The sequence below is a fragment of the Temnothorax nylanderi genome, unplaced genomic scaffold (assembly GCF_030848795.1).
Source record: "Temnothorax nylanderi isolate EJ_2023f unplaced genomic scaffold, tnyl_v1.0 TNYL_tig0852_pilon, whole genome shotgun sequence".
In the NCBI taxonomy this organism is placed as follows: domain Eukaryota; kingdom Metazoa; phylum Arthropoda; class Insecta; order Hymenoptera; family Formicidae; genus Temnothorax; species Temnothorax nylanderi.
The window spans coordinates 27126-43640 of NW_027249914.1; the positions used below are offsets into that span (position 1 = coordinate 27126).

Genomic DNA, 16515 nt, shown 5'->3' on the forward strand with positions numbered 1-16515 from the left:
CGGCGACAATGACGCCGAGACGATGCGGCGAACGCTGGACGATGCAGTCGCACGCGCGACTGTCACTGGCCTAGTTTACACCGATCACTTGATATGCGTATTAAACAGTAAATAACTAGTAAATAAGTCTGATTATTGGCTGATCAGTTCAAATATACTATTTGATACGCGTATAAAGAGATCGGTGTAAACTAGGCCACTGACACAACGATTAACAACGACGATCTACCGCGCGCGCGGCATGTCAACTCTCGCGCGGAAATCGCGGGATCTCAGAGCCGTGCCGTGCCTCGCCGTACCTCGCCGACGTGCCGTGAGCGCGAGCGATCTCAAAAACAACGGTCCGCCATCTTTTCGGTCGGCCAAAACACCCGTTTTGCGACGATACGTGCGTACCATTTCCCTCTTATACAAACTGACGCACGTGCAAGGGAAGACAGAATCACGCTCGAGGGAAACCTAACCTGAAATCGCCGTGAGCTGAAGTCGTGCGCCCGGCGCGCCACAGTGACTGACCAGCCCCGGTTGCTTACTGACTGATTAGCCCCAAACACAAGTTTCAGGTTTGATCGCCTACGAAATATTAGATATCAACGATAATGAAAAAACTACACTGGATTCGTGTTCAGCATGCATTACTCTTTATAATCACGTACCTCGAGATTTGGAGAGCAAATATTATTGCAGATATTACAAAATTTCCACGCGCAGAAAATTTCACTTTCACCTTCCGAAAACACGTTTGCCCTCGTAAAAATCATAACACGGCAGGTAACCTGCCGAAACTCCGTTGGTCACATGGGTACCATAAGCAGCGTTTACAATGTTAATAGCGAGTTCGCACAATATACAGGTTCCGAGATATTTGATTTGACGCTTCAACCCCGTTGACCTTTTAGCCCCGGTCTCCCCTATATTTTTACTACAAAAATCTTTATTTTAAATTCGTTAAAGAATTTGTGATAGATTATCGTACACAATAATCTATATAAATGTTCACATAAAAGTTACATACTATGTGTGTAACTAATATTATTTTTTATGTTACCGTGTGTGATCCTGTGAACTAGGGGATGCCGATACCTAATGGGGTGTGTTATTTTATTTATTTATTTTTTCTTCTATTTTCTTAGCCTCTTTGGTGATCGGATTTTTTAAAATTAACAGTATTGATATTTACGAAAAATGCAATGTTTTGCAATTATGTATTAAATAAATGTATTCATTTTATAATTTAATTTCTAATTTATATATAATATTTATATTGTTAATACTTTATTTTTTTGGATGATTTTATTTTCTAAAAATGTAAGAAGAAAACACTTAAGAATTTTTCAATTGCACATGATTTTCTAATTAATAGTTATACTTTTTTTCCTTCATATATACGAGTATCTCAAACTCTATCGCATGAACTGCTGGTAACAAATTTCTAGAGGTCCTTTAAATATATAAATCCTTATACCAAAATATTGAAATTGCAACAGTTTTAAAATTGAAAGCGTTTAGAATTAGTCAATCTGATCGTTAAAGTTCAACTATGGTATATTGCATTGTAGTAAATATATTCCCGGCATTTATCAGTTTTTAAATATTTACAATTAATCAAAGCAGAAACATTGATATTACACGATGCAAGGACAAAAATTTGAACAATCTGATTAACCAGTTAAAAATTTTTTCCATTTAAGGTTCCTGGGTACTCGCCGCGGCCATGTTAGATCGTGACGTCAGAGGTGAGAAATGACACGCTGAGAATTCTTGCGTCATTTCTTGTCTTTGACGTCACGATCTCACATGACCACGGCAAGAGCCCAATAGTGCGATTTTGTAATTCGTCTTAAGGCTATTGCACGTAACAATGTTTTAGTTGTAATCGTAAGGCTGTAATATAAGAAAATAGACCAATCACAGTCGATTATTCTCCTCGCGCTTGAAGAAGGCCTTACAATTACAACTCAAACTTTGTTACGTGCAATGGCCTTTATGCTGTCGTAATGGTCGTTCTACATTAGTCGCAATCGTAAGAGTCGTAAGAAATTGACCACAGTCTATTATTCTTCGATCGCAAGCAGAATAACAGATTGTGATTGGTTAATTTCTTACAACTCTTACGATTGCGATTAATGTAGAACGACCATTATATACTCATAACGACAGTTGTGCTGGGGCTCTATTCTCGAAAAATATCGCATACGATATTTTAGGAATGTCACTAGAAAATCACACTTTGCAAGTGTGCTATTGACCTAGTTTACACCGATCTCTTGATATGCGTATCAAATAGTATATTTGAGCTGATCAGCCAATAATAGTAGTAGTAGTAGTAGTAGTAGTAGTATTAGTAGTAGTAGTAGTAGTAGTAATATAATTTATTGTTTTCCCCGTAGGGCTTACAATCTTTATACAAAAAAAATCTTAACCTAAATTCTTAACCTAGACTTATCTAAGACCTTAAATCTAACTTATGAAGGGAAGATTCTGCATAGCAATGCTTCCTCCTCCCTTCTTCCTAATGTACACACACGCACATGCACACGCGCACGCACACACACACACACACACACACACACACACACACACACACACACACACACACACACACACACACACACCGCCTCCCTATGGGACTTCCGTTTCTTCTTGCGTTCTGTACACATCTGTTTTCTTCTAACCGACACAATGTTCTCACAGTCCTAGCTCTCTCTCTCTCTCTCTCTCTCTCTCTCTCTCTCTCTCTCTCTCTCTCTCTCTCTCTCTCTCTCTCTCTCTCTCTCCTCTCTCTCTCTCCTCTCTCTCTCTCCCTCTCTCTCCCCCTCTCTCTCCCCCTCTCTCTCCCCCTCTCTCTCCCCCTCTCTCTCCCCTCTCTCTCCCCCTCTCTCTCCCCCTCTCTCTCCCCCTCTCTCTCCCCCTCTCTCTCCCCCTCTCTCTCCCCCTCTCTCTCCCCCTCTCTCTCCCCCCCTCTCTCCCCCTCTCTCTCCCCCTCTCTCCCCCTCTCTCCCCCTCCTCTCCCCCTCTCTCCCCCTCTCTCCCCCTCTCTCCCCCTCTCTCCCCCTCTCTCCCCCTCTCTCCCCCTCTCTCCCCCTCTCTCCCCCTCTCTCCCCCTCTCTCCCCCTCCTCTCCCCCTCTCTCCCCCTCTCTCTCCCCTCTCTCTCCCTCTCTCTCCCTCTCTCCCTCTCTCCTCTCCCTCTCTCTCCCTCTCTCTCCCTCTCTCTCCCTCTCTCTCCCTCTCTCTCCCTCTCTCTCCTCTCTCTCTCTCTCTCTCCTCTCTCTCTCTCTCTCTCTCCCTCTCCCTCTCCCTCTCCTGCCCCTTTTCTTTACTTCACCGCCTTGCGCCTCCCCTTTTCCTTCCATCCTCTCCCCCTCTATTTCCATCATCCAACCCTCATCCTCCCCCTCCTCCCAATACCCATACCACCGCTTCCTGCCAACTTTCTCCTCCTGCTTTCCACCTTCTACATTCCTCCCACACATGCTCCCACGTTTCCGCCTTACTTTTACACAACCTACATTTCTTCTTCTCTTCTCCCTCTCCCTCTCCTAACCCCTTTTCTTTACTCCACCGCCTCCACTTTTCCTTCCATCCTCTCCCCCTCTATTTCCATCATCCAACCCTCACCCTCCTCCTCCTCTCTCAATACCCATACCACCGCTTCCTGCCAACTTCCTCCTCCTGCTTTTCACCTTCTACATGCCTCCCACACATGCTCCCACGTTTCCGCCTCACTTTCACACAACCTACATTTCTTCTTCTCTTCTCCCTCCCAATACCTGCTCTCCCTTATCTCATTCCCTAACCTATACCTCGCCACCCTTCTCCATCTGCTCTCTCCCCACCCCTTCTTCAAATACCCTGGAATACCTTCGCCTTTTACTACCTTGTACCATTTATTGTATTCCAACTTCCCAATCTTCTCCCATCTCTGTTTCCTTTGCTTCTCTCTATCTCTTTGGAATAGAGTATAGTAGCACCCTTCTCCTTCTGCCCCCCCCCTTAACCTTTCCAGCCCTTTTAACCCCACCCCTCTTTCTTCGAAAAAACTTTCCCTCCTGTTCCCAACTTGATCCCGTTCTTCCCTCCTTCTCCATTCCCCTCAACTCCTCCCAATATAACCTCGCCAGCTCACTTCCACTTCCCTTCTCTAATTTTTTTTCGAATCTCCATGCCATCATCCCAGCTCTCCCTCTTAGCTTCACCCTTTGTAGCTCCTCCCTTACCAAGTAACCCGGTGTTCTTCCATTTACTCCCAAAATCTATCTAATATATCTTTTCTCCATTCTCTCCAACCCTTCCCTCTCCCTCCATCCATTACCGTCCACACCAGTCTGTCAAAAAGCCACATTCTTTTTCCCCAGTCTTTCTCAAACTAATTTACTAGTTATTTAGTATTTAATACGAATATCAAGTGATCGGTGTAAACTAGGCCATTGGTTGCAGATTGTGATATTTATGACATATCGTATGCGATATTTTTCAAGAATAGGGCCTTAGTATACTATATGGTAAAAAAGCTGCGCAACGATAATACAACGATAACGAGTTACAGAATCACGGCCCAGAGGCGGGATTCTGTAAAGGCCGGAACACAATACAAAAGGGAATAGCAACAGAATGTAGATTTTCAACCTATCGGAAGCCGTGTATCAATGCATTCTGGGTACCTATTCTTGAAATCGTTCGTTATGAAATGAATTCGTTTATGAACGAAAAGGTCCGTCAACTGGGTTCCCATTGGCGCTCAACTGGAAAATCCCCACCTTTTTGTTCATAAACGAATTCGTTTTATAATGAACGATTTCAAGAATAGTCCTATTCCCTGTTCCTATTGCCTGTACATATCTTTGTATTGTGTTCCGGCCCTAACTTCTTAATGATAGTTTCGGTATCGTTGCGCAGTTTTTTTACCATATACCTGCGCAACGGTACCGAAACTGTCGTTATAAAGAGTTACAGAATTTCGTTACAAGAGCCTTAAATTTTAATTTTTTAATATCTTAGTATGAGAATCATTATCTTTAAAGATCTCAAGAATTGAGTATTATTATAGTTGATACGGTAGATCTGAGACATCTGTATATTTTTGAGGCTATATTTTAATATGTATGACGTAAAAAAATATGAGTTTTAATACCCAGATGGCAAGTTGCCCGCAGGTTGCTGTTAATTTGCTTAAAACTTCTCTGCTTAAGTTGCCTTCAATATTGAGGAAAGCGGCTTCTGATTTTGCCTATTGGATTGCCGACTTTTATTGCCACTAATAGTTATGAGCAGCTTGATGACAACAGTTGCCCTCTTACGAACCGAAAATATAATAGGTTGTGGAAACCACAGGGCAACATGACGGAAACAGTTTCCGCTTAGAATTTTAATCCAATAAGTTGCTAATAATCTGGCGACATTTTTAAGGAAACTGTTGCCGTTGAAAAAGGATTCCTCTGGAAGGTTTTGTAGGAGTAGGTTATTCCCTTCTACAAAAATTTATTATACATATATATTTACAAGGTGTCTCAATATTGCCGATTACGGTTAATAAAGTGGATAAAAGATGAAGTTCTCTAATGAAAATGGCTCAAACTTTTCGATGTGATAGTAATTTAATTATGGTTATTTTTTTATTGAAGCATGGCCTCGATGGTACGTACATTAAAATTCAGTGCGAGGGAGGGCCAACCGCGTGATGACACATTAAGGTGATGCTGGAGTCGTCTGTATAATCGACAAAATTATCATTTTCTATGTTATCGACCTATATCTGTCCTTGTATAGACAAGGATAACACCTACATTGCACGCACACATACGCATGAATCGTCATATACACTGTAGGGGAGACCGGGGCGAAGTCGTCACTATTTTTTCGGTGCCGATTTTTAACAACAAAACAAATAATTTTAGTAAAATGTGGTATACCTTTGTAAAGAGTGAACCCTTGGCTACAAAATTTATACGGACATTTTTGGTCTACGTCGCTTTGTTCAACTTGTATAGAGTGAAAACGACAAAGGTGCAAAAATTGAAATTTTAAAATTGCTGGGGCGGAGTCGTCACTTCATTCTCGGACTGAATTTTAAATGAAAATTCATACTTCCGATCATGAAAAATGATAGAATACATTTTATTAATTATTTTTTAATAGAAAAATGGAAACATTAATTAAACACACGATGGCGAAAAATAATTACAAGAAAAGCGCACACACTTATGTGCCCTACGCTCGCACGTTTCTCGTCAGCTCTATTCTGTCATCTCTGAACACACACAGCACATATCATCCAAGTTTGATTTTTGCCGGAAGTCTCCATGATATGGCTTGGTGATGACTTCGCCCTGGACATAAGTTTCAAGTTTGGTCGCTCATAAAATATTAGAAATCAATGAAAATAAAAAAATTTCACTGAATTCGTGTTCAGCATGCATTACTTTTTAGAATCACTCACTTTGAGATTTGGAGACACAATAATATTTAAGATATTACAAATTTTCGACGCGCAAAAAATTTTACTTTCGACCTCCGAAAACACGTTTGCCTCGATAAGAATCATATAACCTCACTAAACTCCGTTAGTCACGTGGGCACCATAAGCCGCGTTTACAGTATTAATGGCGAGTTCACACAACATACAGATTTCGAGATAATTGCAATGACGACTCTTATATTAGACTTCTAATCTCGATTTGGAGGGTTCATCGATGTTTTTCTTGTTGTGCAATTCAGGGAAACTCATTTTCACGTTCGTATCAATGGTATATCTTTTATATGAAGCACATCTTGTGATGAGTTGACAGCGATCGCTGTAACTCGAGACGCCATATTAGGATAAAAGTAGGTAAGAAAATCTGTAATTCCGTAATTTTTCTCGTTTTCTATGTAAAATCGAAGTTTCCCTGAATCATTGATGTACGTACTGTAATTATGGAAAAATATTTTTAATTCTGTCAAATTAATACAACGCTACATGAGTAGAAAGAAAATGGTAATTTTATCGATAAAACAGAGGACTCCAACATCACTTTAACAACGCATAGTCACGCCACTATTGGCTCTACATCGCGCTGAATTTTAATATACCGCCATGCTTCAATAATTAACCATATTATATATTAACTATCGAATCGAAAAGTTTATTTGACATGTTCGTTTTATATTCATTGTATTCTCTATCCACTCTAATATTATCCTTGATCGCTATTATTGGGATATTGTAGGATATATTGGACAGTGTTAAAGTGACTAATAATAATTTTAGTATTCTTTTCATTTATAAGCATATATTTAAATACACATATATAAAATACCATATATAATTAATTTCTTTACATTAGTAACGTTAGAATCGATTTTTTGCTCCATTGAATCCAATCGTTCATTTGTTAATTTAACCCTCAGGGTACGGACTATAAAAAAGTTACGTTCCGTACGGACATGGGTTAGCCTAACCCGACGACTTTGATTGACTGTATATCGGGCTGTAATTTGTCAATTGAAACAATTTTTTTTTTTTTTGGATCGGAAATTTTCTCAAAAATACAATGGCGTTGATAGATTTATTACATTATTTGTTTAAACAAAGATACATTTGAAAATGTCAACGATTCTCAAAAAATTTTCATAAAAATTCATATTTTTTTTTAAATTGCATAACTTTATGAAAAAAAAAGATATCGACATTTTATAAGTCGCGTTTGAAAGCTAAAAAGTTGTTCTTTAAAATGGCTGAATTCGTTTTTTGATCCATTCCAAAAAGTATATTTTTTTTTAACTATGAAAATACCCGTTTTTTTGCGATAGCGATATAACGTTACTTGCTTGATTTATCGTAATAACGCAAAAAAAAAATATCTTAAAGTAAAAATAGTTCTTTTGGATGTTGTTGATTAGTATAATATAAATAAATAACAAAAATTGATTATTAAATAAAATTTTTATTGTATAAAATTAAAAAAAAGAGAATTACACGGTGTTTCCGCATTCACAGCATATTTTCGCTACATGTTCTTTGCACATAGCCTTGTCACATCTTAGGCACTTGTAAAAAGTTTTACAAGTACAAGTACGTTTTCAGTTACACTCTCATCCTCGGTTTCTCTGTATAATTTTTCGAGAGCTGCAACACTCCGAGTTCTCCGACGCGATGCCATTTTCACAAAAAACTCTGCAATGATAAATCGTAAAAATAAATATTAGAAATCGTTATTCGACGCATCGTACGAAGAGTTATGCTAAGAGTAGCACAACTCTTCGAGAAATAACATGCATGCACGGATACGTTATGCTGGTATGCTACAGAGCATCATTTTGAGGTTAGAATGCACAAAAGTATATTAAAAATAGTAAATTATACATACCAGAATACTCTACTGCAGCAAATACTCGAAAAACACAAATTTTTTTTTTTGAAAAACACGGATTTTGTAACGTTCCGTACGGACTGGGTGTAGACTACCCGAGTTCAATTTTCAAAATCGTATAACTTGAGCACCAAGCGTAGACTGACGCTGCCCCTTGGCGCTCACATAGTAGCTACCTCAAAGATTTCCCCCCCCCCCCCGGTACGGACCCCCACCATTCACTTCCTTTGAAATGGCGCTACTTTCAAAATTTGCTCGGGTTACGCTAACCCAGTCCGTACCCTGAGGGTTAAAATTAATTGATTACAATTTAGTAATATTATAAAACAGAATTATATTAATTTGGTAAAAATGTCAGGATGTAATATTCAACGGTAACAGTCCAACCTATATGTTATTTTAATATTTAATATTTCATATTTATCGAAATTTCTTAGACTGATTTTCCCAAACCAGTGTACATTTTTCCCAAAACACGCCAGGAATGAAAAATATAATAGATTAAGAGAAGATTCAAATTGAAAAATGTTTTCAAAAAGTAATATACATATGTATATAAATATATATATATATATATATATATATATACAGGGTGTATCAGAATGTTTGGTACTTTTTTCATATTTAGATAGAGCGAGCCAAACTGAGTCGAAAAGTCATATACTATTTTGCAATTTTCGCAATAGTTGATGAGTTATTAATGATTAAAAATCGCCGTATTGGCCCGGCCCACCGCCAAATCCAAGCGCGCGGCGAGATGCGGCCGCTTCGCGGTCGGCGCGCGGGCAGTTGTTTACTTCAAGCGGCACGAGCGGCGCGTAACGCCGGGCCCCCGTCCTGAGCGATGATAGTTTCTCGTCTTTTTTAAATAGAAATAAAATTTTCTAACAACATAGAAAAATTTTTTGTGCGTACTTATGTACATACGTGTGTACATGCATACACAGTAAAATATCAATTGTATTGCTTAAAAAAGCGATTACTCAATTTACTTTTTTTTCTGTTAGTAAGTAACGGTTGTCTTTAAGAAAGAATATTTTCTTGATAATAGTCTTAAAATGTACAAATTTTAGAAAGAGTCTTTATCATGTACTCGAAAGAAGAATTTATACTCCTTCAAAGAACATAATAAAATTTTATTAAAGAAAAGTCAAAATAATAAATAAAGTAATATGAGGACCCTCGAGATTAAAATAGGAGAAGTCAAGGCTATGAGGGTCAGACGCAGATCACAGTGCGTAATATCAGAAATAACTGATTTATTCGTCGTTTTGATACATTACATCGATCTGTACGTTTCGGCTCAGTTTTGAGCCATCTTCAGCGGCAGTTACAGAAATTAAGTTACACGTTCTCCGTACCGTATGGTGAGTTTACTGATTCAAAGTATCAGAAACATAGACCAATTGATCCATATCTGTAAATTTGTTCAATTAATGTTGAGATATTAAAAAGATTCCTTAGGAAACTCACCATTCGGTCTGAATAACGTGGAATACAGAGCCATGTACATAATGAATACTCTCTGGGAGAAGACTTGACGATCTTGTCGACACGACACACAATGATATGAAAGGTCTTGCAAGAAGAGGCATCTAATTGTTTAATTCTTCAATTAAGAATATAAAATTAAAACAAAAATTCGATTTACTTATTATTTTGACTTTTCTTTGATAATATTTTATAATGTTCTTTGAAGGAGTATAAATTCTTTTTTCATACAAAGTACATGACAAAGTACATGACAAAGACTTTTTCTAAAATTTGTGATAAGTACATTTTAAGATTATTATCAAGAAAATATTCTTTGTTAAAGATAACCGTTACTTACTAAAAGAAAAAGAGTAATTCGAGAATTACAATTATGTACGTAATAAAAATTTAAGAATCAAAATTGTGTACATAAGTAAAATTCGTGAATTACAATTATGTACATAATTTTAATTCCCGAAAAATTTTTATGTCATAACATAAAATAAATTCAGAATTAATATTTTGTCTAGACATAATTTTAATTCTGCATTTTCAATTATAGCTTAATAATAATTCGATGAATTATAAGTATCTGGACATAATAATAATTTCTTTTCTTTGAGTATCAATTTAATTTGGTAGAATTTTTATGATGATATTAAATAGCAAAACGGCCGTATACGCACACGCAAAAAAATATCATTCTAGTGCTAAAAAAACCAATTACTCAATTTTCTCTTCCTTTAAGTAACGATGATCTTTACAAAAAATGTTTTCTTGATAATATTACTTAAAATAAATAATATTCTAAATTCTAATTATTCAGTTCTTCAGGTAAGAATATAAAATTAAAACAAAAATTCGATTTGCTAATTATTTTGATAGAAGTCAAGGCTATGAGGGTCAGACGCAGATCACAGTGCGTCCCTTATGAAAAAAAACTATTGAAAAACTATTGAGAGCGAATTAACTATTGGATAACTATTAGATTTGAATAGTACGTACTATTCAAATTTAATAGTTAACTATTGAAAGTCCAATAGTTAATTCGCTGTCAATAGTTTTTTTTCATAAGAGGTAATATCAGAAATAACTGATTTATTCGTCGTTTTGATACATTACATCGATCCGTACGTTTCGGCTCAGCTTTGAGCCATCTTCAGCGGTAGTTACAGAAGTTAAGTTACACGTTCTCTGTACCGTATGGTGAGTTTACTGATTCAAAGTATCAGAAACATAGACCAATTGATCCATATCTGTAAATTTGTTCAATTAATGTTGAGATATTAAAAAGATCTCTTAGGAAACTCACCATTCGGTCTGAAAAACGTGGAATACAGAGCCATGTACATAATGAATACTCTCTGCGAGAAGACTTGACGATCTTGTCGACACGACACACAATGATATGAAAGGTCTTGCAAGAAGAGGCATGTCGTAGGTCAACACATCGGCGAGGATTATAACAAAGCACGATTTGACACCGTCACAATATTGCATGTACCAATAGTAAAACCCCGATTTGCCAACGACCAAGTTCATGAGCATGGCTTACAATTTGCTCAAAACCGTGACATATGCATGATGCAAAAAATCCGTGTCATTTTGAGACGGTGTCAAATCATGCTATGTTATAATCCTCGCCGGTGTGTTGACCTACGACATGCCTCTTCTTGCAAGACCTTTCATATCATTGTGTGTCGTGTCGACAAGATCGTCAAGTCTTCTCGCAGAGAGTATTCATTATGTACATGGCTCTGTATTCCACGTTTTTCAGACCGAATGGTGAGTTTCCTAAGAGATCTTTTTAATATCTCAACATTAATTGAACAAATTTACAGATATGGATCAATTGGTCTATGTTTCTGATACTTTGAATCAGTAAACTCACCATACGGTACGGAGAACGTGTAACTTAACTTCTGTAACTACCGCTGAAGATGGCTCAAAGCTGAGCCGAAACGTACGGATCGATGTAATGTATTAAAACGACGAATAAGTCAGTTATTTCTGATATTACGCACTGTGATCTGCGTCTGACCCTCATAGCCTTGACTTCTCCTATTTTAATCTCGAGGGTCCTCATATTACTTTATTTATTATTTTGACTTTTCTTTAATAAAATTTTATTATGTTCTTTGAAGGAGTATAAATTCTTCTTTCGAGTACATGATAAAGACTCTTTCTAAAATTTGTACATTTTAAGACTATTATCAAAAAAATATTCTTTCTTAAAGACAACCGTTAATTACTAACAGAAAAAAAGTAAATTGAGTAATCGCTTTTTTAAGCAGTACAATTGATATTTTACTGTGTATGCATGTACACACGTATGTACATAAGTACGCACAAAAAATTTTTCTATGTTGTTAGAAAATTTTATTTCTATTTAAAAAAGGCGAGAAACTATCATCGCTCAGGACGGGGGCCCGGCGTTACGCGCCGCTCGTGCCGCTTGAAGTAAACAACTGCCCGCGCGCCGACCGCGGGGCGGCCGCATCTCGCCGCGCGCTTGGATTTGGTGGTGGGCCGGGCCAATACGGTGATTTTTAATCATTAATAACTCATCAACTATTGCGAAAATTGCAAAATGGTACATGACTTTTCGACTCAGTTTGGCTCGCTCTATCTAAATATGAAAAAAGTACCAAACATTCTGATACACCCTGTATATATATATATATATAATTATTATTTATAGTTATAGCTGCCTACATATATTTCCATTTTATTGGCGAAAATGTGAACTAAATATTTTACGAAAACGGTTGCCAACAGATTGTGGCAACTTTTATGGCAATAAGTATGCTACAAGCTTTCCGCTCGTTTGCGCAGGTAATCGTTGTTTGCATAATGCTTTTAAGTTTGCTCTAAACGAAATTACTATTGTCCCGGTGACAGCAATATGATGATAACTGAAGGGAAACTTATGCCAAACAACCATTTCCTTTCTTATGCCAAGGAACGCTTGGCTATCTGGGATATTATCGATGGGCTAATTACATGAAAGATTTCAGAAAATTTGGAAATTAAAAGTTTTTTGGTTATATCAAAGCTATTAGTTGTTAAATACTTTTTAATATTTGTTAAAAATAAAAATATAGTTTTAAGCTTATATCTGGTGATGGGTTAAAATTATTAAATTAAAAATAATATTCCCAAAAATTATTTTAACTGAAATGTACGGTATATTCCAGACTTATCGAAAAGATATTTTAGATATACATTTTTGAGATATTTATGTTCGATTTTGGTAACTTGTAAAATAAAAATTTTCTCATTTTTAATATTTTATATGTATTTTGAAATTTAATTTGCAAAAGTCTTTTTACTTTAGGCTTAAAATGTTTCTGTTTAGTATATATTATTGAAATTGTTTTTGAATGTAATTCCAAAAGAGGACGGCCAATAAGGCCAGTTTTTGGGCCAAGGTCAGATCCGGATCAAAGTAGGTGATTTTGATTCTCTATGAGCCGATTTCACCATCTCCGATTAATTGTAACATGCGATTAAAACTCACTTTTCGTCTCTTTCTAAAGGGGATAGTTAGAAAGAGATAAAGAGTGAATTTAATCGAATGTTACAGTTATTCGACGTTGGTGAAACTGGCCTTAAGTGTGCCTTATAATTCCATTAAATGATTTTGTCATTTGATTCGTTATAATGGCAGTCTGAATTTTCTCGATTTGTATAGGATTTCATACTCTTTTTTTCTTCGAATAGAAGTAGGCACCATCACCACGTCAAGGTTCCAGTTTCGGATGGGGTTTCTTCTTTTTTTAAACTTTATTTTATACTTTTTTCTTTTTTTAGTTTTATTACACTTAAGGCTCCTGGGCTCTTTCCCGACATCTCATGAGATGTGACGTCAGAAGCGAGAAATGTTGAGAATTGACTCGTTGAGAATTCTTGCGCAGTATTTCTAAATAAAAAGAGATATTTGCTTAAAATAACACTACAGATCACTTCAGCACACTTCGAAAATACTCCGAGTTGAAGTTAAGTCTACCCCTTTCCCTTGACAGATAAACAGCCGTAAAATGAACGTAATACGAAATCTAGTCATGCGCCTGCGCACGGTTTGCATCGTATCACATTCGTTTTACGGCTGTTTATTAACTGTCAAGGGAAAGGGGTAGACTTAACCTCAACTCGGAGTATTTTCGAAGTGTGCTGAAATAATCTGTAGTGTTATTTTAAGCAAATATCTTTTTATTTGGAAATACTACGCAAGAATTTTCAACGTGTCATTATCGCTTCTGACGTCACATTTCAACATGGCCGCGACGAGTACCCAGGAGCCTTAAAGTTTTATGAATAAAAGAGAAAACATTTATAAATCTTACTTAGCAAATGATTGCAAAACTATTTAAGAGAATTTGCTATCCGAAGTCGATTTTTTATCCGTGTCCAGTATGAAGAAGCATCTATTGGATAGTTTTTTGTTCTTCAGAGGGCTTGTGAGTGTTTACTGCATGGTGTCGTGCGTACCTAAGGTACGTACAAATCCAATCCCGGCATACATAGACTTCAAAAGTTTACAATTTGTGGATTCAGATCAATGTCGGACCAAATCCAATAGGTGGTTGGTATCAGGCCTGTTCGTTTTCGCTGCACTTCTGAACTAGTGCAATAAGTTAGAATGAAAGAAAATATATTTGTTTCATTCTAACTTATTGCACTAGTTCAGAAGTGCAGCGAAAACGAGCAGGCCTATTGTCTGTACAAGACTGGCGCAAGAATTATGGGATGCTGTGCTTACATAGCATGGTACCTTAGGTACACACGACACCATTCAGTGAGCACTTACAAGCCTTCTCGAAAGTTTGAAAACTATGTAATGGATGAGCTTTTTCATGCTGAACGGATGAGAAATCGACTTTGGATAGCGAATTGTCTTATTTTGTAATTATTTGCTAAGTAAGATTTATGAATGTTTTCTCTTTTATTTTTATTATATGTTTTCTCTTAAGATTTTAAGTGTGCTAAAACTAAAAAAAGGAACAAAAAAGAGTATAAAATATAAAATAAAGTTAAAAAAAAGGAAAAACCCTCTAAGACTGGAATCTTGACGTGGTAATGGGACTTACTTTTCTATTCGAAGGAAAAATAACTATTATTATAATAGAAAAACTAATATCAGTTTATTTAAAAAAGTTTGTGTGATTCTTGACTAACAAGATTTTGGTGTTCCCTGTGGAAAAAAAAAACATTAGAGAAATGGAGTGAAGCTGTGAATGATCATTTCCATGGCTGGATTCGGGAAGCGTGCTATTAGCGCTATTTGCTTATTCTATCCTTGTTTTACACCTGACAAGCGGTAAAGATAGAATGATGCAATAGCGCTAATAGCAGAATAGCACGCTCCCCGAACGCAGCCTAGAAGATGCTATGTGAGGTAATAAAATAACGCTCGATTTCAACATAAGCGCATTCGATGAAAAGAACGGTTCTAACATATTTTGCACATCATGCACATCAAGTTTTTGAGAAAGTATGATGGTGCGACATTAATATTAACTACTTGAAAACACATGTGATTGAAGTAAGAGTATGAAATCCTATACAAGTCGAGAAAATTCAGACTGCCATTATAACGAATCAAATGGCTCTATGACGAAATTTAAGGGAATTATGATACACATAGAGGACCAAAATCACCTACTTTGAGCCGGATCTGATTAAAACTGTTTTAGTTGCAACCTCTATATGTTAAATAAGAAAATATTTCTGAATATTTACTTAATAAAAATCTCTTCTCTGCTCTTTCTGTTTCTCTTTGTTTTATACTTTTTTTCTTTATCTCTACTTTTGTTTTTCTTTTTCTGTCTTTTCTCTAACAAACACTTGAGTAAATAGAAATTAAAATATTTGTAGTAATTTAATATAATTGAAAAATTGAATTAAGTATGTTTAGCAGTTATTTTTTAATGTCAGTCAAAAGCAAAAAAATTTTAAACTAAATATTGTGTTTTTATAATTTAGTAATGAATAATTATGTCATTTGGTTTGTCTTATTTAGGAGAGTGGTGCCCCTGTTCTGACGGATGATGTCAGTTTACAAGTATTTATGGAACATTTGAAGAAACTAGCTGTATCATCTACAGCATAAACTATAATACATTATATTAATATTATAAGAGATATAAGCTATAAGAGATACATATTATGATAAATATTCATTTATTATGCAGACAATTTATATTTAGAAAAACAAGAATAAATTAATGTTATTATAAAAATTATATAGAAAAGTAAAGTAAGCTAATAAAAATTGAATATGTAAATGCAACATTAATATTACAATAAATCGAAAAATGTTTAGGCAATGTATAGTAATTTTATTATTTTAAGAGGGGACATACACCTAACAGGTAAAAAAATCAATTTTTTAATTTTTGCATTTTTTTACAGTATATCTTAAAAATATTTTTCTAGAGTTGCAAGTCGAAATTCGAAAAAAATTATAGCGTTTTAAGGAGATAGGCGTTCGGCGAGCGCTGTAAGGTCTGTGTATGTACGCTCGCTCGTATGTTTTCCTTCGAGGGATGTCTTCTACCTAGAGTCTTATATATAAAGAGAACCGTGACCGAGCATATATAGAGTATTAGGTAATAAGCGTACCACGGTAAAACTTCCGTATACGACCCCCCTCCGATTTTGATCTATTTTTGCAATAGTCTCTCTATTAAG

General features: G+C 36.1%; 1 protein-coding gene and 2 long non-coding RNA genes across 4 annotated transcripts in view; 1 reads left to right on the top strand and 2 right to left on the bottom strand.

Moving 5' to 3' along the window:
- Positions 1 to 16151, top strand: part of Sec23 (transport protein Sec23) — a 29945-nt gene extending 13794 nt beyond the window's left edge. The window contains exons 11-12 of one of the 2 annotated variants that reach the window (XM_071724820.1): positions 1071 to 1091; positions 15845 to 16151. In XM_071724820.1, coding sequence (XP_071580921.1) covers positions 1071 to 1091; positions 15845 to 15934 — 111 coding nt within the window. In that variant the 3' untranslated portion in view covers positions 15935 to 16151. The remainder of the gene's footprint in view (positions 1 to 1070; positions 1092 to 15844) is intronic. The other variant, XM_071724821.1, reaches the window with a different exon arrangement.
- LOC139785642 (uncharacterized) lies at positions 7904 to 8512 on the bottom strand. Its single transcript, XR_011722023.1, has 2 exons — positions 8347 to 8512; positions 7904 to 8153 (listed from the first exon to the last, which is right to left on the bottom strand). It is a non-coding gene; the product is annotated as an uncharacterized lncRNA (long non-coding RNA).
- LOC139785643 (uncharacterized) lies at positions 9594 to 9995 on the bottom strand. Its single transcript, XR_011722024.1, has 2 exons — positions 9823 to 9995; positions 9594 to 9766 (listed from the first exon to the last, which is right to left on the bottom strand). It is a non-coding gene; the product is annotated as an uncharacterized lncRNA (long non-coding RNA).
- Positions 16152 to 16515: the final 364 nt, after the last annotated feature.